General features: G+C 39.7%; 1 protein-coding gene across 2 annotated transcripts in view; it reads right to left on the reverse strand.

Annotated features, from left to right (window-relative positions):
- Nucleotides 1-22,114, reverse strand: part of MSRB3 (methionine sulfoxide reductase B3) — a 60,374-nt gene that overhangs the window by 20,356 nt on the left and 17,904 nt on the right. For both annotated transcript variants that reach the window (XM_009997743.1, XM_009997742.1), the window contains one exon: nt 13,123-13,151. In XM_009997743.1, the coding sequence (XP_009996045.1) occupies nt 13,123-13,151 (29 nt within the window). The remainder of the gene's footprint in view (nt 1-13,122; nt 13,152-22,114) is intronic.

The raw sequence follows: 22,114 nt of genomic DNA on the forward strand, positions 1-22,114 counted from the left end.
CTGAGAAAAACAGCAAATCAGCTGCATACAGACAAATGATCAAAGAATCACAGAATGCTTAAGGTTGGAAGGGACCCTGAAGATCATCAGGTTCAATCCTCCCTGCTATGAGCAGAGACACCTCACACTAGAGCAGGCAGCACAAGCCTCATCGAACCTGGCCTTGAACACCTTCAGGGAGGGGGCATCAACAACCTCCCTGGGCAACCTATTCCAGTATCTTATCACCCTCATGGTGAATAATTTCTTCCTGATGTCTAACCTAAATCTACCCTCTTTCAGTTTAAAACCATTACCCCTTCTCCTGTCATTACCTCCTCTGGTGAAAAGCCCCTCCCCAGCTTTCCTGTAGCCCCTTCAGGCACTGGAAGGTTGCTATAAGGTCTCCCCAGAGCCTTCTCTTCAGGCTGAACAGCCCAAACTCTCTCAGACTGTCTTCATAGCAGATCCTTCTAATGTCAGCTGAAAGGAGGGTCTGAAACATTAAAGACTTGTGCAAACTGCTGTAGTGCAGGTTTTCCTTGGAAGGCCTGACTTGTGCCATGTGATTTGGGGTCTTTTTTTTTCTTAATGCCACATTTGCAGGATGGATTTGACATGCTCAGGAAAGGAACACTGCTTTTGTTCATCCCATCAGTCTTTTACTTGTCCAATTGCCACTGAGTATTAGTAGGAAAAATAGACCTAACGAGGTGTAAAATAATGCTCTGCTTTGAAAGACAGCGCTGAACCTCATTTCACTTTAATATTTACTTCAAAAGTGAGCTCCGCTGAAACCTTGCATAATAGTGCTGAACGAGTTTGCAAGGTATTCTGAACTTACTGAAGCAAAGTTGATTCACACCTCATACACACAATTGCTTATTTGGTTGCTTACTGCCAAAACTCTGCCAGGAGAGCCCTGGGATGAAGCATGCGGGAAGACAGAGGAAGGTGAGGCTTGACTGGAAGCATTGTTAACAAAAGAGAAGTTAGCCAGCAGAAACTTAGCCTGTACCAACTTACAGTAAGCAAGAATAGTTAAGTTGAAAAGTAGCTGTAGGTAGAGATTTTAATTCAATGTTGATTAAATGCTTTTTGCACCCTATGTGACCAATTTCCCATTTTTGGTCCTTTCACTTTCTTTCTTATTTTCATTAATTTTTTCTTACACTACAGGAAATATTTCTTTCTTTTTCACTCAAACAGGCAGCTTCCTCTCAGGCAGTGTGTGCTTGGGAGTGTGAAGTCAAGGAACCGTAGCCTCAATTAAGACTAGATTTTGGAAGGAGATGTACAGAGATTTTGTTTAGGTTTGAAAGATGAGTTTGTGGTTCATTCTAAAAGTAAAGTCTTCCTAAGATTTTCACCAGAGAAGGCAAATACAAAATCTTGAGAAGGGCTCAGAAGGCAATTTTCCATAAAAACAGATTTTTAATCAAAAGTAACATGAAATGCTTACTTGATGGAAGCAAATGTTTTCATATGGGATGTCTCTGTTTCAACAAAGATCCACTCAACCCAGAACAGCCAGTACCCTGCTTGTCAGGAGGTCCCATGGGAGATGCATGGGAGGCTTCTGTTCTAATCAACTTCCAATATTTTGCATGCGAAGTGGAGAAGCTTTAGGAAGGCAGAGGTAAGGGAAGGTGCAATAACAGAGCTGAAGCAATCCATCCTGCCCCCTCTCTCGGTTGTTTTGGTCCTGCTGCTTCCTCACCATTCACCAGCTGTGCCGTTTACTGATTTGTGGGGAGAAAGTTCAATTCATTAAACCAGCAGAAAATGACTCCCCATTTTTTCTGGGCTAGCAAGCTGAATCAGTTTAACTGGGAGGTTGAACAACTATTGAAGGCAACCCAAGGCAAAGGGTGAGAATACAGTGCAAGGGGTGTAAGGAAGTATTGCTGTGAATAATTACTGTGATGTCTCTGATTGACAGGAACTCTACAGTTAGAATAAAATAAGGTAAACCTCTGAGATCAGCAATGACACTAATCCTTGCACTAATATCACAGAAACATGATTATAAACTGACCACATAAGCAATGGATTTGACTAAAAGGCTACTTGAGGTCAGTGCCTTTATAATTCAAATAAGCCTGTAATCCCTCTGTTCCAAAGAACTCCTCTGTCTCAGCATTGCAAAAGGCAAAGTACGAAAATTTAGAACTTAAATTACCTGGGTTATTATCTGGGCTTAATCTTTAGTCAGAGACCAGGTAGCAGATGATGAACTTTCCAGGAAAGGGACTGAAACATACTGTACTTTCTATTCTCTAAGCATGCTGTGAGCACTTAGAGAAACAGATCACTCAAGAGAAGGTACATTATGTCAGTCCCCAACCCTACCTTGCATATAACAAAATCTAACCTTTGACACCACCCCAGTACTGATCCAACTCTATTTAACAAACTCAGACCTTTTTTTTTTTTTTTTTATGCTGCATAGCTCCACACAAGTACAACGTCTGTTTATTTAAGTTCTGAGCAGGCAAAGTGGATTTAGCAGCATTGCCACAATGGAAGTTGCAGGGATGCAGAAGAACTGGAATGCCAGAGGTTGCTGGGTTATTCATTTGTACCCTTCACGTGTTCATCCGTTTGCAAGCAAAGTAACACACAATCTGGCTGCAAAGTGCTCTTAGCCTTAGCAGAAAAGGTCTGATTTCAGTTGCCTAAATGGGACTGTTCTAAGCTCAAACCTCCTCTGAAATTTGAAGGCATCAAGTACCCTGAACAGTTTGCAGTCAGCCAAAAAAATCTTTGTGCACTCCCTGACTTCTTCCCAGTTCCCCAGGAAGCTGAGGCATCCCCATGGTTCTAAATGCTCATGCTGTAATTGTATCTCTCCAGGTGTTCTCAATAGGATTCATTCCTATAAAACAACCAAGGAGGTAAAGTATGGTCAAAATCTCCACAGGAAAAGAACAGAGCCAACAGCACAATCAGTTTCTGAAAAATTACTTGGTTCCTATGCCACAAGCAACAGTCCATAAAGCATCTTGCAGAAAACCCAAACAAGCTTTGCAGCTTCTGGCTTTAGAGCAAGAACTAGACGGCCTGGGGACCTCCGACCAACATTCCAAAATGGACGTTAAAAACAAAGTTCCCTCCCAGGCAGCTTAATGACCTGCAGATTTTCAGTACAGGCCATATCTGACACAAGCTTCAGAGCCTCACCTTGAGCCAGACTAAAACAGTTGTATGTTTTGACATGAAACATGATGGTCTTTCATTTGCACAAGGCACCATCCCACTGATCTGGTGTATTTCTGAGGGGGGAGGTGGAGCGGGGAGGAGCAAGGATTCCTACTCTGTTGTATTCAAAGCAGCCTCGGCAGCAAAGCTTTCAGTGTTCAAGTTCTGTACTACAGTGTCCAGCACTGCTATCACTAGGTGCAATATTAGTTTCACACTGTTACTCCACGTAACACATTTTTAAATTGACACCCTAAGAAATGTTAAGTCTAAAATACCTGCAAAACTATGAATCCCTTTCTAGAAAGAACTGAAACAATGTCCATCACCCTTTGGAGAACTCCGTGTGCAATGACTGATCATCTCTATTGTTGGCATTCCCAGGGGTCACCAGGGGGTTCAGCTGCATTGTACCAGGGCAGCAGGGAAAACAAAGGCTGTCACAGACGGCTGATTGTGCAATCTAGGAAACTAACCTGTGGGTGCCAGTAATTAAGTATCCAATTAAATGAGGCCTGAGTTTTGAGTTGATGACAGGTTTGGGAATTTGGTTTTGGTTTCTTTCTATATAATAAAAACTACTTAAGACACAGCCTTTAGGGGTCTAGAAAATTTCTCAAATTTTGTAAAAAATTCTGACTGGAAAAATTGGAGAATTTGGACAAAATTTAAATAGCTCAACTGTTTTTCAGGCTTCATTTTGAAAGAACATAACTCAAGCCTTTGTCTGAAATGTTTCCTTTCCAATATCAATTTCTGTTGAAAAATCTGAGGGATATACACTCTGCCCCAGTTCAACAGATTGAAAAAAAAAATCTATTATTTCTGCTTGTGAACTAACAGTAAACTTTCCTGGACACACAAGTCCCCAACCTTGTTTCCATATACAGGTTTGGTCCCCAAATAAAAAACCCTATTGGTCACACAGTCCTAGCTGTGGCTACCCCAGCTTCTGGGACTAACATGGGCCACCTCCACTTGAACATTTTACCTCTTTCTACAATAGAAAGGCCATCCAAATATGTAAATTGGGTGAGCAGGGCAAACAATAATATTTTGTTTGCAGTTTTACACTACCGTATCTTTTTGCTGTGCCTATGATTAACAATCTACTTTCCTGTGCCCATCCCATGGGAACAATTTTTTAATTTATTTTTTTTTTCACTGATCTTTATAAGATCATTTAAATGTCTGCATGGGCTTCAGGAAGTATCAGTTGGGTTTTCTGAGAGTGTAGCATTATTCACTCTTGCTTGGAATGTTTCTAAAATACCTACTATCACTGCTGTAACTCTCTAATTCCCCATCATTCATTAATGTTAAAATAGACTTGCACAAACTAACCATAACATTGAACTAATGAGATACGGGTGGGAAGTTCCTGTAAATGCAGCTTGAATTAAAGGTAGAATTTCTGCATAAATTAGATGATCTTATTCTTTATATTGCACTGAAGGTGACACTGAATGACCTTCATTTGTTAATCGTTATGAAATTGAAAAATACCCTGCCTTATTCTTTCAGCTTATTTAGCAGACTACCTTTATGTTTTTAAATATGAAGTAAGACATTGCTATCCAAATGCTAAAGCAGAACTGCAGGCTGCAATGTATTTGATTACTTAGGTATTTTAATATTATTGTCTGCCTCCATCTGTGCAAAGTTTAAGCCTGGCACTGGCCAATACAGCTTATGAAAATTTAAAAAAAGATGCAATAATTATTGGCAGAGGAAAAAAAATATACTGTTACAGCTTGTACAAATTATGAGAAACTCATTAAAGCTCGATCATTTGTGGATAAGTAAAAATGTTCTCAGAGGCAAAATGTCAGTGGAAATCTCATTAGTTTCAGCTCAACAACCCTCTTCACTGTGGGAACGAGAGCAGAGGGAGGAGGGATGGACAGAGTCTCTGTATGGTCTCAGGCCTTTCTTGATCTGATAAAGGAAGATCAGATCACCTGAAGGCCAAGGGCATTTAGATGAAGGTCTGTGTCCTCACTCCCACCCAGACACAGTGAAGTTGCCTTTCCATTCTGGGTGCCCTACTAGCAGGCACCCTAAATGAGTGATGACGTGGGTCTCAGACTTGGACTTATGAATAGTCTTCACAGGAGATGGGATGGTGGCCAGGTACTCACTCCCTCCTCCACAGAAACAGGGGCCCAGGAGGAGGCATGAACCACTGGGGAGTCTCCCTGATCCCTGATATGTCCTGGCCAGGAGTAGGTCCTTTGGGCACAGATCTCCCTTGTATGAGAAAACAAAGGAGAAGATGAAAACTTCTGTTATTGTATCATTGAAGAAAGTACTTTTACAGAGACTAGAGTAAGGGAGTTAGGATTACAGTTCTGCTATGTACATTTCTCTGTTTTTTTAGGAGTGCAACATACTTTTTATATCGTCTATACTGTGATGCCTCAAACCAAAGGAGTAAAAGCAGCTGCAGGCATAGGTTTCAACATTCCACAGTATCACGCCTCTGTGAATCCATATTCCTGGGACTCTGCTTAAATTGCTTAAACACAGACTGTGTGGCAGGGCAAAAAAAAATCATTAACTCAGGTGGAGGTGATAGTATGGAAGTACACAAAGATCTCATGGGTAAGCCCTTTTAAAATGAGAATATGAACGGGGAAATCCTGTTCTTATGAATGCATCCTTGAAAAGAGGTAAAAAATAGAACACTTGTTTCTAAATTTTATGTTTTAAAGAGACAATGTTCAATTTTTGAATATGCATTTAATGTGTCAAGTATCCTTAACTTAGTGAGAATGGTTAACGCAGACTAAAAGACTTTGACTTTCTAAAAGCTCAAGAATAGCAGCATAAAATCAGCAAAATCTATGCCTACTAAGCTTTTGGAAAATTTCTTATGCTTTCTGAAACATGCCAAAGACCAGCTAAATTTTTGGGCCCTGGCTGAACCTAAATTTAATACATTTACAACACTTTTGTTTCACTCTTGTTACCCTTAGGTCATCTGTCTTTCAGTTAAATATTTCTCTTCCTGCCCATGAATGGATGAACAGTGGTGAGAGATCTATTTACAAAATGCATTTTGTCAGCTTTTTAACATCTGACAATTTTTACTCATAATTCAAGAGAAAGAGATTAAAATTGCTATAGTTCTTTGGGGTAATGATAATTGGAGACATGTAAGTGCATTTGTTTTTTTTGGAAAAAGGTAAGAAAAGAAAAGGGAGAAGAAAAGGCATACAAGGAGACAAGGAACTAAAATAATAACAGGTAAACTCATCCTTCCCATAAATATGCTGCACCCAAGCTCTGTGTACAGGTGGTTTACTGACACCCAGCAGAAAAACTTGAGAATAATTGGTAGCCATCCTCTTAAGTTTATGAACCTTCTCTACTACACCTCTACAGCTGCAGCTGTGAAATTGACTTGGGGATCACACCCATTCATCCCCAGCTCTCTACACATCCCTTCCACATGGACATAATCTTTTCTAGCTTTAACCATCAAAGTTACATGCCTAAAGTTCACAGCACTCAAAAAGGTGATTCACTGCATCCCCAGACAGACTTTCCCAGCAGAAGGGATGAACCCCTCTGAGGATGTTTCTCTCTTCCAGCTGACTCTAGATGAAGCCCAGAAGGCTATGTTAAGGTGGACAGTTAGACGAGATGATCCCACTCCCTCTGATACGGTAATAGCATGTGTCTCTCTGAATTAAATCCTACCATTTCTCCACACACACACAGAGATTGTGTGAAAGCTAGACAGAGAAATAACCTGAAAAGGATATAATGCAAATAATTGAAGCACCACTATTGCTACAGATACTAAAGACAAGCAAAGACTAGTGCTAAATTAGATGCTCCAGGGTTTATTTAGAACAACCGACACTGAGAAGATGGACTTTGTAATCTTGATAGGCATGGTGTTTGGAGGAGGGCATACAAATCTAGGATTGTTCAGACACCTGGACTGTGGCTGATGCAAAGGCTGGGATCACTTATTCTGTAAAGAATGATATGTGGGCATGACAGTGGTATACTCACCAAGAGAGAATGATAATTCAGCCCCTGATGGAAAACAAGGTTGTTAAGACTCCTGATCAGACCACATAGGTATGCAATTCTTTCCTTGCAGAAATACTTTCAGCCCTTGTAACTTAATTCACTGTCTAGCTTAAGACCTTATTGTGCTGTCGTTACTTGAATAAAACTAAGTGCAAATTGTGCCTGACTTAAACTGGCAGCATTAGACCTCACTAGCAGTTTTGACTTAGGAGTTAATCCTAAGAAGATGGGTGTTCACATGTAGCAGTTGTAGCAGTATGACACTAACTTGTCTACCATTACATCTTAAATGCTGTGGTTGTCAGTAAATTGAGTCAACAAAAGACAAATTAATGTTCTCTGCTTCATACTCAGATCAACACTGTAAAGATTTTGATGGCAATTGCTGAACATTCCAGTTAATTAAAAGCAGCTTGCATTTTCCCCTTTACTCTTAGTACTACAAAACCTGAGATCAGTTTGATAAGAGACTACAATATGAAATAATAAAAGCTGACAGATCTTCTGTATGGTTTCTTACTGGTCTAAATTTACAGCATTATCTCAATAAAAGAAAAACATGAACTATTTTAAAGTTTATTGAACCTTCTGTCATTGATAATTACCACTTGGCTAGTTTGTATAGTCTAATGACATGAAACATTTTTTTTTTTCAAATAATAGTTTACAGTTGGTAATTCAACTGTGTACCACAGTTTCCAACTCCATGTAATACAACCATGATTTACATAATACTCATGTCTTCTCAGACTACTTTTGCCAAATTGCTTGTTAAAAACAGCCTTTTTTAGTTATTTACAATTAAATACAAAATAGAAAAGGTTGTCTTTAGTACTTAGAAAGAAGGGTAGAAAAATTTATCCTGAAGGAATCTGGTGAATTTTCTTACATTAATGATATTAAAATGGAAAAGGTAAATCTAAACATTTTCATCACAGGACTGATTTAAACACATTGCACCCTTCATCCTATCACTACATGCCCTTATAAAAAGCCCTTCCCAGCTCTCCTGTAGGCCCCCTTCAGGTACTGGAAGGCTGCTATAAGGTTTCCTGGAGCTTCCTCTTATCCAGGCTGAACAACACCAACTTTCTCAGCCTGTCTTTATAGGAGAGGTGCTCCAGCCCTCTGGGCCTGCAGGCCATAAGGGACCTCCACAGTGGACCTGCAGCCGTGGAGCATGCCAGGGAGGTGGCTGTGCCTGAAGAAAGCTATGACTCTGTGTGAAGCCCACCCTGGAGCAGCCTGTTCCTGGGGGACTGCACCTTGTGGAAAGAACTCAAGTTGGAGGGGTCAAGTGTGTTTTGCCCATGACCATAACTGGTGATTGGACTCTTCCTGTCCTTGTATCTACCCACAAGCTTTCAGCTGGATTTTTTCCTTCCTACCTCACAACATTCTTCATTGTCAGCTGGACCTAAACCACAAGAAGTCATTTGCCTCATCCAGAAAGCTCTTCTGTATCTCTGTTAATTTTGCCACTCTTCCCTGTAACAGACTCTGCAAGTAATCCTTTTACACTTTTTAATCAAATACTCTGGTTATAGGGTGACTGATGAACTTGTCAATGATTTTGTTACAAACAACAAATGTCTCTTTTCTTCCCTGTTCCTGAAACTATTTGGCCTTGCTAAGAAGAAATGAAGAACTGCTCTATCATATCCTGGGTGAAGAAGTTGTCACAGGTAAAATTTAGGAATCGATTTGTTAATTTGTACTTAGATATATGATCCAGTCAATCAACTGATAGTACCAAGTGCCCTGATGTTTCAGGGACATAAGGTTTCAGGCAAGTCAAGTTGCTTTTGGGTTTTCCTAGTAGCAAGTGTCAGCAAGAGATGCTCACTTACAAGATGCCTTTTGGTTTTCATTTCTTTCTTACTCAGGCGAAGAGCTCCTTGTGCTCTTAGTAGTTGTTCTGATGACTTTCATACAATGGGATTGATGACAGGACAGGTTAAATCAGGGCTGATAGTGAGAGCCTGGAAAGTCAATTGCTGAACATCTGGAAGTGTAGCCAAGAGGAATTTATGAGAGGAAAACATCTGACCACCCCCAACCTTATAATTTTCTTCAACTGTTCTCTAGCACCTGTGCTGAATCATGTAGCCTCGCAAGCTGGTACATCGTAGGGGCCACATTAAGGGAATGATAGTAGGAAATACAAGAGGTGAGAAAGGAAAGGATGGGAGCTTTGATGGGGATGAAGGGGTGGCAGCATTGTGTGGTGCTGGAGACTCATGGATACACTCATCTGGTGGAAAAAGAGATGTGCAGAGAGGAGAAATGACCAGCGGAGTCACTGGCTTACACTATGAGTCAAGAGAAGGCAGATGAAGGAAATTTCAGGAACTGTCAGGGGCTCCTCAACTTGCGTTATGTTTGTTTGCTGGGGCAGCAGGGACCCAACAACAGCTTGTGTGCAGCTGTTCCTCAGGACAGCCTCTAGCTGCATGGGCAGCTATTACAGTTTACTTCCTGATGCTAACTGCAATGTTTCCAAAGTATTGACACAACCAGTGACATAGAATTCCACAGGCAATCTCTGCATTTCATTTAATCAATCCAGAGTCATACTATGATCAAGCAGGGAGACAGAAGAACGGGTTTTGGAGATTCATCTCTTTGTTTGAGAGAAGCAGGAAGCTGGCACAGCAAATGAAGAGCACAGCTGAAGGCACTGTGCACTCTTGGGCACTCCTCTCTCTTCTGCCAGTGCAAAGATGCACTCCTAGAGCATGGTGCTTCCATGACTGTCATTTTATTGTACTCTGTGCCCTTTGATTTCCTCCATCCCACTGCCTGAGTGACATACATAACAAAAGAGACTCCACCACAGAGAAAGCGTATTCTCAGGGCATTTGTCCTTTTTTTAAAACACAGAATAAACCACAACTTTCTTGCCCTTCATGATTTCACTGCCAACACTATTACCTGAATATCACATGGCTCACCTCAACAGTGACATGTAGGATATACCAAACATCACAGGAGGTACCTCAAAAAGCCCTCTCAGTTGGCATTAGGAAATATACCAGTACCATTCCCTGGTGACCAGTGGACATGCTGAGACAGCTGATTGCATTTTCTATGCTTATATTTCTGTTACTAAAGTGGGATTAACAGTGTTCAGTGACAGCTTTTGAGACCTACAAATTCTTCTGTTATAGAACAGCATCTTTTCTTCTAAACTAAAAGAATTTTTCATTAACTGATTATTCCAATATAATTATTGCATTCTTAAATTCTAAAATTTGCTAACCAAATGCATAGCACAACAAGCATGTTAGACACTACCAAAATACTAATAATTACAACAAAATGGTTTCAGCTGCAGTTTTTGTGGTTTACTTTGTTCCGTAAGAATTTTTGAGAAAGAAATATTTTTCCTACAACCTTTTTCACTCTCAAGTACTTTTTTAGAAAAAAACCCCTATTTTCAGTACCAGTGAAATTCATCATATTATGACAGGAAAGCAAAATTGTTTCATTTCATAAGATCTAACAGCATGAAGCTAACCCCATGGTCTCTGAGACAGAAATTCTGCCAGCTATAGACTTAAAAAGAATCAGCAGAGGCAAAGAAGTTTCTCAGATGGAACTGTTAGTCATGATATGAAGAATGTGTGTCCCCTACAGATGTTATAGCTATTTATATGATAAATCCCGATCATCGCTATAGGAATTTTACAGCAGCCTTTTAAGTTAATGCTTAAGTTGAAATTAATCTTCTTTTGACAATGTTTGCCTAATATTTCAGTGTTGAACAACATTTCCAGGGTTACATCTACAGTGAGCCTACTGGGCACTTTTAAAGCTGTATTCCAGACTTTGTACTTGCTTCAGAAAGACTTATTTTAATTCTTCAATGCTTCACAAATGTTTCCTGGAAAGACAAGTACAATAAGCATTGACAAATGCTTAACAAGGGCACATTTAGACATGCAAGTTAACTGGAATGAACATTAGGGTTAATTTAGAGCATTTGACAGGCTGTAGAACAGCTCCCTGGGAGAAAATACTCATCCTAGAATAAAATTACTTCATTCTCAGGTTCAGTACTTGAACTGTTTCGAGTAATGTAAGATAAACGAAAACAAAGCAAGTTTGTTCCAGTTTGCAGGATCACTGGTCTACTCAGGGATCACAGGCTGGGGAATTCATAACAAAATGAGGGATATGAAAATACCTTAAGGTGTCTCCAAGGGACTCAAGGTTGCATAAATATAGTCTTTGGTTTCAAATGGCAGCAGCCCTTTCAAAATCAATGGTACATTTACACACTTCAAAGGGCTGTGCTAGGCAGAACATTGTGCTACACAGGGCACTGCATCTCCTCACACCAGAGTTTCATTTTTTATGAGGATGCCTCTCAACTATCACCAATGCATCCTTCCACTCCCTTCCTACACCCTTCTGTTCACTCACAGGCAGCAGGAGGTCTGGGCTTATTGTCTGCGTTTGGGTGGCAAGCAACAAAAGTTGCAAATTGAAGCTCTGCAGAGAGCATCTTCCCTTCAAGAGAAAAGTGAGACATTTGACGTACTGCTCCACACCACAGTTTTGCTGACTTTATTAAAAGAAAGAGTCTGATGTCAGAAAACATGTGAAACTATCCCTCCATATAAAACTGTTTTGTCAAGATCCAAGAAATGATCTTAGCACAAGAGTTCATTCAAACAATATTTAAAGCAAGTAACCTCTAACTCACAGACTAAAATCATAATAGAAGCAAGATGACTCAAATATACAAGATGTAGGAATTGGCTGTATAAATGCTTCCTGCTGTAGATTGCACTCCTAGACAGTTCAAAAGATAAAATCTAAAGTGGAAAGAAAAAGCAACATAATACCTCACATTACAAAACCAAATCATTCTGTAACTGCAATAAAAGGAAACATGTTATTTCACAAATTCTCTGATTAACAAATTGTAAAAGCTGTATAATTTTAAGCAATTACAATCACTGCATTAAGCAAACCATATAGAAGAAAACACTGACCTATACAAGTACAAAAAATACAAAATTACCACAGTAATATTACGTTTTCTGTTTAAACTAGGTTTTTTTCATCTTAGCAACACAATTGGTTTTGAATGACCTTTTCAGGCAATGGACATTTCAGCTAGTTCCAGGGCAACAGCCCGTTCTTAATTTACCATTGTTTAACTTTAAGGAACACCCAGGATTAGTTAACTGAATAAATAACAGTCTGCTATTAGGATCTCTGTTTTTTCCCCCAACTGTTCCCGTATGCTGTCCTGTGTTTTTTGTCTTGTTAGAAACACATTAACCTGTTATACTGACCTTCACTTCCCTCCCAGTCCCTATAATACATTAAAGTTCTTTAAAAAGACAACTTGAGAGCGACTGCCTTTTGGTAAACCTCCTGAAGCGAGCTCTACAGACTGGTCTGGCATGCGTTGTGTACATGCATCTGTCACAAAAATTTGATGACAAATCATCTGTTTCCTGACAGATAGGCTGCACTGACTTCAAATTCCCATGAAATGTCTTTGTCCACCAGGAAGAAAAACATTCTCCTTTAAAGCAGCGATCATTCTCAAACTTCACTTCAGTCCTCCATTTGTTTTAGTGTGTATTATCATTTATTTGGACTATAATTTTTCTGGATCAATTAAAGACTGTCACAAGATACATCTTCCTGATCATTTTTTGGGAAAATGTAAAGAGACAGGAGCTAATGAAAGGAATGAAACCAAATGCTTCACAGCAATAATGCTATTTTCAGAAGGTGAGAAATGAAGATCCTTTTTAAGACTGACCTACCCCAGTTTGTTTAAAACCAAAATGAACTTGAACTGATAAACTACTCTTTTGAGATTAACCTGAATAATATACATTCAGCAAAACACTGTAAATCTAAACATACCTGAATTGGAGTCAAACTTTGTTTCTGACCTGCAAAAGAAAATAAAAAAAGATCATAAGTTACAAGAACTGCTTTATGCCATAAAAGCCATTTGTCAGACTGATTCCCCAGCAAATGTTGTCTTTAACAAGACTGTCTACCTCCATATACTAATACTTAATGCATTTAAGGGCATTTGAACCCAAAGAACAATTACTCTCTTTAACATTTGGGGTTTTTTTAACATGTAGAGTCACAAAAAAGATATATTTTTTTTTAAAAAGCACAAAATTAATGCAGAAAAAATAAGAGGAATTTAAACCACGAATAAATAATACGCTGTGAATCCTGGAACACAGTTGTCCTTATGAAATAAACATTGTTCTCATTCATTTTCATTTTTGAAAAGTCATTAAGAGTATTTAATTTATTCATGAATGTTACCAATCTATTTTTGAAGCACATACCATTTCATTAATGTCATATGTATTATATCCAATGATCTTAATTGAACAACATTGTATCCAATGTACTTAATTGTACAACATCCTAGGAGGGTTTTATTTGTGTGTGTCTTCAATTTACTCACTCTGCACATAGAAATAAGTGGTTTGACTTTTTTTTCAAGTGGAAAGCAGGGGGTGGGAGAAAGGGAGAGAGGAAGGGAGCCAGACCTAAATTTTAACTTATTTTAAAGTCTTTGCAAAAAGACAATGATGTGTGCATTATGCACCATTAGCTTTGGTCGTGCACTGCAGATTTTTCTGTCTCTAACAGTACTGTTTTCTTCTAAGGGCTTAGCACTTAGCAAATGAACCCTATAACCTGTATATTTAATAAATGGAAGAAAAAATTAGCCCTTGTGGGAACATCATGTTTCAGATATAGGTTAATAATACTTGTAAATGTAGAAGCCTTTGAAGATCTGAGTTTAACTGTGGGAAAACTTGAGTAATTACTCTCAAGATGCTGCTGATGTGCTGTCAAGCAGAATTAACCCTATGACTAGGCCTATCTACACAATCTGCTATGAGACAGCATTGTCTGTATTGAGCTCTCAAACCAATTAACAGGCATGTTCCAATCAGATTTATATTGCCTACTAACAATCAGTTGTACACATAGTCATGGCTGTCACAGCAGGACATAAGGTCTGACCAGCAGGAGACCTGTTAAAGGATGTTACGTTGGCAGCAAAATGCATTTCTCCAGAAATTCTAAGAAGTAAGTACAATGTTGGATCCTTTCACATTGCATCACAAAGGGGATGTATTTTGGGAAGTTACAGTCCTTCTTTTTTTAAAAAATAAAATACTAAAGCTCCAGAACTAATTGCAGATTTGTTTACTTCTTTTATTTTATAAGCTTCTACTTACAGGTACATGTAGATGGAGTTTACATGTACTCTATGTATTTTATCTAATTGGCACTGTAATCCTGTTCCAAAGATCTGTGCTACTGCAACAAATACCAAATCATTCATGATATAAAAAATGAACACGTTCACACTATTAGTTACAGTGAAAGCCATCAGAAAGGAAACAACTCCCTTCTCCCTTCCTGTTCATTCTCCACCTTCCCCCAGTGCTCACCATCTTTTATGTCTTAAATAGAACTCTCAAGTGGTGAAAGATGGAAGGGAAAAAGCTCCACAATTTATCTTCCTAGTTGGTATTTATGAAGTATCACCAAAAGCACTGAACAAACATGCCTTCACCAATGCCATCACCAGTAACTGCCCAGGGCACCAGCCCATGCTCCTCTTGGGCAGTGTATTTTTTACTGGTATTAATGCCCAGCAGGATAAAGTCCCCCCTATGCACCTGTGCAAGGTGCATACTGGTGACTGGGAGAGTTCCATTGAGTTCCAGGTAAAGCCACTTACTCAGTATTTTATTTCCTATATTCTCTTCAAGTTGCAGTGTATCTGTCTAGACTGTTCCAGGCTCTCCTGCTCATCACTGCATCAGCGACACCTCACTACCTACACAGTCAGAGGCAACGTAGGAATCTTGCCCTCAGAATCTGTCTTTCTGCACAATCAACTTCTTGCTGCCTAAATTCTAGATCCTTGACACTAGCTGTCAAACAAAGACCCTGGTTCTCAGCCTGCATGGTTTGGCAAGAACATATGCACAGCAACTGGCAGCATCAACAAACTGGCCCAGGGGCCAAGATGGCAGAGAGTATGTGGGGAGAAGGGTCACAAGGGTCACTGGGCACTGTAATGAGTGCCAAAGCTCCAAAAAGCCATAAATTACTGGACAACAAATCAGGAAACTGATACAGGGTAATAAATGAATAGAACTTTGTCTGGCAACAGCAGAATAGCTATGAAAGAAAACACAGCATGGGAGGTATTGCTAGTAGTCATTGAATGGAGGAGGGTCACCTACATTATGGTCACCATGTCACCTTGAGAAAACAATGCAAAATTTAGGACACACTATTACAGAAATTGTTAGAGATCCTAGAAGGGCACAGAAAAAAAGGGAAGAAAATAATGAAGTATCTTTGGCATTGCAAAAAAGCAACAACTAGTAGATGTGAGACAAGCACCCTGCAAGAACACGAAGGCATCTTGACTGTTTCAAGGAATGATAAAGCTTCCGCTAATTTCAATGGAACCAGCACTTTCCCCCTACATCTTCTAGTATTTATATCTTTTCCTTGACAGTATGCTAAACAAAAGTATCAGAAACTAGTTGCACTAGGTGTTAAAAATATGCAAATAAAAAATGGCCAGTAAATAATATAAAATTAAATGCTGAGAGTATGTTCTAAAGGGATGTTCTGCTGCACACAAAAATATTAATTCTGACTCCTTTATACTTTCCAAACTACTTTAACTAGAAGGAAAAAATTATCTGTACATTGTTTGCTATCATTGTACAAACTCTGATACCCAACCTAAGCATCCTACCAAACCAGATGCACCTTACAGAGCCAGGCACTGACTTCACAAGCTGCCTTTTATCATGTATCACACCAAGGGGGAGAAAAAACCTCCAAAACCAGAAAATAGCTTTGTGCGTATTTTCTCTACTTTTGCCCCACAGGGGTATTCTGAAAGTTAAGGAATCATTCATAAATGGAAAGGAGCATTAGGAGAGCAAGAGGATAAATACAAAGTGCTTCCCATTTCCAGCTGTGATATGGCTCAAATACACACAACACATGGCAATACAAATGGCAATACAAATCTACTAACACATGTTATGCACAATATGCAAGGCAACAGTGAGCTACTAGAAAGATTTAGCTAAAGACAACCCTTTTTGATGAAGTCCTTATGAGGTTTATTCAGATTTTGCTGAAGCACAACACTGGAAACAACCATTGAAAGCCCCACAGCTCTCTCAGAAAGCACCTGATGAAGCCTTTGAAGTTCTGATCCTTTTAACACTGAAGGAGTCATTGACTCCTTTTTGCCTTCTTACACCTTTGCATTGGCACTTTATACCAGGTTGTTCCTTTGCAAAGTTTTGCTTCAAGGATGCTAAACTCAACACTGGTAGGTAGGGGCAGACATTCAAAATACTACTTCCCTCTGAAAAGGACTTCAATTGACTGAAGATCTGTTGCAGTTGCAAAGATGATACGTGCAGCTTTGGTACATCTTCATTTTCAAATAACTTAATTCCATTTGCAATTTGCTGAAGAGACAAGGATCTAGCAGGCTCCTGATGCAACCCAAGCCAACCAATGTCCTGGACCAGGTGACTGAGCCGAATATAACTATTCCTCTCTTTCCAACTTGCCCCCAGTAGTACAGAAAATACCAAGTTGGAGTATCAGCATTCTTGGCTACAGTATTGCTAGCAAGCTGAAGAAGGCCAGGGCAGAAATGCTCAGTCGTGAGCATGTCCCTGGACTCTGTGTTGGCCTGTATCATGTTCATGCAAACTCGCCCTCTCTCCTAGACAAGACCTGGTCAGGCTGCAGGGGAGGCTCAGGCCAGGGACCATTCCCCACAGGCAGGATGAACCAGGTCACTCTGTTTCAGAGGAGAGGAATTTAGGCTAACAAATAAAAGGCATGTCTTGGCAATTACCCTTAGGGCCAGAGAAGTTTTGGTCCACTTTATTTTCAAGTATGGACACAGCCCTTCTGAAAATGCAAAATACTATTTGGAAGTGGATACTGACCTTACTCATGAGCCCAAGCTCCAAAGACCAAGGCAAGACTTCAGAAGTAAACATACAGCACTATTGCAATGTAAAAATTAATACCTGATACAACTATCTAGGAATTTATGAGACCTGCACCATCAATGCATTTGAGAAGTCCCTAAGCATTAAGAATCAAGTAGTTTCTTGAGCAGCAGAAGGAGCAAAGCTGGGCTTGCTGCTGCACTGTGGCCAGGGATCAGAACCTGTGGTGCCTAAGGTGGCAAAACTACTTGCAGATACTTCCCAGAGCTGGATATTCGTAACACCTCTCTCTCTTTCATCCTCATGTGGATTCTCTGTTATACAATAACATATATATTATTTACAATAATATTATCTGGTGTAACCTAATCATATAGTTGAACTCTTGTTCATGTCTCTCCTCAGAGAGGGCTCGACTGTGATCCCTCTTCCTGATTTCATGAACATTTTAAGAACTTAATATCTTTGGGGTTTAACAACTTCTCCCTTGCCAGATTTGGCTGAAATTGGCAAGTAGATTACATGATACAGTTTGATCAGGAAAGAACTGACATGCACACAGTATGATGCTCTAAACCTTACTTGCTTAAGAAGCCTGGTGAAAGATGTATTTTTAATCTTGCTTTCTTAGACTACAGAAAAAAGACTGATTCACTGTTGATGAATGCTGTGACAACTTCTGTCCTGCACACTGATGAAAAGCCAAATTCAAAGAGCTTTTAACATCACGTTAGTCAATGAGCAGTCTCTAGGTAAGTTCTGTCCAGAGTTTATTTTAACATGAGAGCTATAAACAGATAAATATAGAAATCTATGGCTTCTGCAGTCATAATCCATAACAATCCTCCCTACCTGAATTTTACTGCAGGTACACAAACACACATACAGAGTAAAGATTAAAGTAGGCTAAGACTAGCTGAAAATTAGTTCTTCCAAGCAGGGTGACTGATGAACAGTCAGTACAAAGGACTGATTTCATACAAGGGAAATTACATATGAGACTTTAAAATTTAGAAAGAATCCATTGAAATTTTACAGGGAAAACAGCAATTAAATTCTTAGTAAAATCAGTGGCAGTTATCTATACATATCTACAGGATTCTGGGAACCTTTGCATTTACTTCCTCTTATTTCTAAGTACCTTCAACAAGGATTTGCAGTTCAGCTGTGCTCAGCAATAAGTAAATCAAAACAATTGCACCGGCTTGTCTCAATGACATCTTGAAATACTTAAGTTACATTTGAAGTCCCCTTTTCCTTAATTTTTGCATCCTAATGCATTTCTCCTAGGAAATCTATATCAATATTTACCTTTTGGAAAGGATACTTGTACTAATGTTCTCTGTCTAGCAAACTATGATATCCTCCATATTCCTGTACTTGTTTTCACTGCTGGAGATGGTATTACCCAGAGAACACAAGCAAAAGGAAATCTCAGGTTTGCTGCTTGTACTGGCTTGTAACTGGCAGTCTCATCTGACCTGCTCCCTGTGCAGCCAGTGACCCTGGTCTGCAGTAATTCAGGCAGTGCCTCACTTTGTGGGCAGTAAGCAGCTCAGTACAACAGAGCTGATCTACTGAAAAAACAAGACCAGGTGGCTTGTGGATCAAGATAAAAAATGAGATGAAGTGTTTTTGTTTTTTCAAACTTGCTCTTACTCTCCTAATCCTTAACATAAAAATCTTTCCAGAATTCACTGCTTAGATGAGGGTAGTGAAATGAACGTTCAGCACCAGCCAAGAAGCTGCCATTTAGAGGATATTAAAACCCACCTACGAGACGATTAGGAGTGCAGCATCATTTGCTATAATGACTGACTGTAGTTCCTCTATGCCAGATTCACATCCAGTGAGAGTAGCTTTCTCCCAGGAGCCACCCAGCAGCTCCACCCAAGGGCAGCATTGTGCTGTTCTTGCTCCAAGGGGCTGTTGAGGACCAGGAGGACATAGTCCTGTTTCAAATGACCACAGAAATCACTATTCACCAGGCCAAGCTCCAGTGATGGCCCCATGCTACAGCTGTGAAAAGGTGTACATAGCTTAGCACATTTTCAGCACTCAGGTAGGATTAGATCTGGATTCAGCATTCAGGTACTTTCAGATGTGGAAGACACCATGGGCTGTATTCACAAAGAAACTTTACTGCAGGGACTGCAGTAAATATAACATCCATATTGATGGTCACCCTCAGAGGTGGATTAAACCTCCAGATTCTAGATGGCTCTGAGGAATATGAGCACTCTCCTATGTTCATTTTTGGTGAGGTAATTAGGCGTGCATACCAATTTGTCATCCAGGAGTGACACAGCAGACTTGAAACAGGCTGGTTTCAGTCAGAAACTGATTAAGCAAAAGGATATCAATGCTCAATGATAACAACTTCACTGATTTTTAACTCCACTACCCTTTTCTAGGGGACAAAAAACTTGAAGTTCTTGCAAGTTTTAAGATTCTGAAGCTTCTTCAAGCTGCACTAGATCTATTAAAAATCTGAGTTTGGATGAGAACTGGTTGGTAATACTGCCTGCTGACTGATTCCTGCACTGACAAGAGCTACTGTAGTCCAAACAGATTTTATTAGACAGAAGCTGTTGGTTTTGACATGCAAAATTACAAGTTCTCCAAGAAGACTAAGAGTCAGAGCGAATGAAGTTGCTCAAGTAGTCCTATTAGATGCTATTAAATTACATTAGATGCTACAGCAGTTACTTCACACGGCTGTCCTAGGCAGATAGCCAGTGCAGAATTGTTGTTCAGCCTGCTCAAAGGATATAAAGACTACTAAGAAAGCCTAAAGATCATTAATTAAGCACTCAGAACTGGGGCAAGGAAATTCCTTGCATAGATCTAGCCTGGTGACTGAAATCCTCCCTTGCTGTGAAGCCAAGAATGGTATAATGCTAATGGCACTGTAGTATTGCCCAGCCACACTTTGCTTTTGTCATTATTTTCTTTTGGATGTCTGAGAGATGTTGAGAAGACCTGACAGTGTTCAGCAAAAATCAAATGAAAACATGACATGAATAAGGGTCTTGCTACTTCTCCTAGTGCATGTTCAGAAGAGCCAAAGCCATGATCAAGAATTCCTTGCAGGAAGCAATAAAGGCAGCAGTGGGTGATTTATGAAGACTTGACAGTTTATTCCTTGGCCCTAACAATTGAAAACTGAGACAAGAAGGTATTTCTTTTTTTAAAAGAAAATAATTCTCCCTGGCCCCCCAGTTCCTATCTATACCACACCTTTCTCACACATTTCTGCATATGGTAAAGTACATGACTGGGGTTCATTACATATGGAATAGCTCCTCTGCCATGGCACCAATGTGAGTTGTGGATTTCACTCAGGTCTGTTCTAACCTCCCCTTGCCATGGCTGTGGACAGAATGGTACCTCTGCACAGCATACAAGAAAACATCTTCAAAATTGAACACGGGTACAACCTTGCAAATACACTTGGCCCCTATACCACACACTAAGGATTCAAGTGGTGCAGGTGGCACTCTGTGAACTGATACAGGAACAGAAAACCTTGCCACAGAGGCTGTCCAGCCATGTTAAACATGGTTTATAAAAACCTAACACAAGCAGCTATAGTTGATAAGCATGATGGGTTTTTCTTTGGCTTTCTATCAGATCAATGTGCTGCACTGAGACACGCTCCAGCCACACCACGTGAGGTCCAGTGAAGGAGAAGCTTTGAAAAAGCACCCTAGAGACTGGCGGGGGGAGCAGGGCTGTTCCTTTTAGCTTAAATCTGCAGCTAGATTGGAGTAAGTGTAACACAAAACCACACAAGGTCTGGCTTGCAGGAAAAGAAGGTCCTTGAGATTAGTTTATTGTCTCTCTCATTTATTGCTTTCTTTAAGCAGCTGTACTGGGATGTAGGAGACTGTCTGGTGTGAAAGTTCAGGGATGGAATAATTAGATTCAATGACATGATTATGGATTTTATGTGTGAGGCACCTTTGATTGTGGAAAAAGTTAAAGCATGTTCTCCATAAAGCTTGGGAGGTTTCTCATAACACTAGTACAAGTAGGTAGATGAAGAGATGTTAAATTCGTAATTGTTTCTTTTATCTTTCCTGTGATAGAGACAGAGTTCTGTTTTAAAGACGTACCAAAACTCAGGTCTTTCATCTGGAGTGCAAAATTCATGTGTTCCCTGACCTCATGTGTCACATGGTAATGAAACAACGTAAATCAGAAATGTTAAAAGTTGAAGTTTGTTAATATTACTGCTGAAGCTCCAGTCTCTTTCCCATTTAAACTGACAGGTCCATAGTCCAAATATATATATTTACAGATTACAATGACACAAAGGAAAAAAAAAATTAATGGACACCCAATGAGAAACAAATGGAAATGTAAGTTTCAGATGACTATCTGGAAATTAAAAGAAAATTAAAAAACACCACAAAACGAACTTGTCTTTCTTTGTATCATACTACCACCTTACTTCCAAGGAAATACCTTGGTGATTTACGTTCTGTGGGGAAAAATTAGTAAATAGCATACATTTTGCATTCTCTTATGTTTCCTCTCAAGCTGTCACCCAGATTCAGGAATGTATCTTCCTGAGTTGTGTTAGACATTATCTACTGATATTTTGGGGTCAGTAACCAAAATAAGATGGACCCCTATCAGCCTCTTCATTTGTTCCTACCCTTGCCAGCCACTTCAGAACAACTGGCTTAATCTGATGTAGACCAGAGGTGGCAAGAGCTTGCAAAGCAACACAAAGACTTTGGGAAGACTGGACTAAGGCCAGTCCAGCCTTGGGACACAATCAGCAACGTGTTTTTTTCAGTTGCCCACTGGCCTGGTATTTATGAATTACAAAAAACAACTCCCCTCTTTCC

The sequence above is a fragment of the Chaetura pelagica genome, unplaced genomic scaffold, assembly GCF_000747805.2.
Source record: "Chaetura pelagica isolate M959 unplaced genomic scaffold, ChaPel_1.0 scaffold314, whole genome shotgun sequence".
NCBI classification, from domain to species: Eukaryota; Metazoa; Chordata; class Aves; order Apodiformes; family Apodidae; genus Chaetura; species Chaetura pelagica.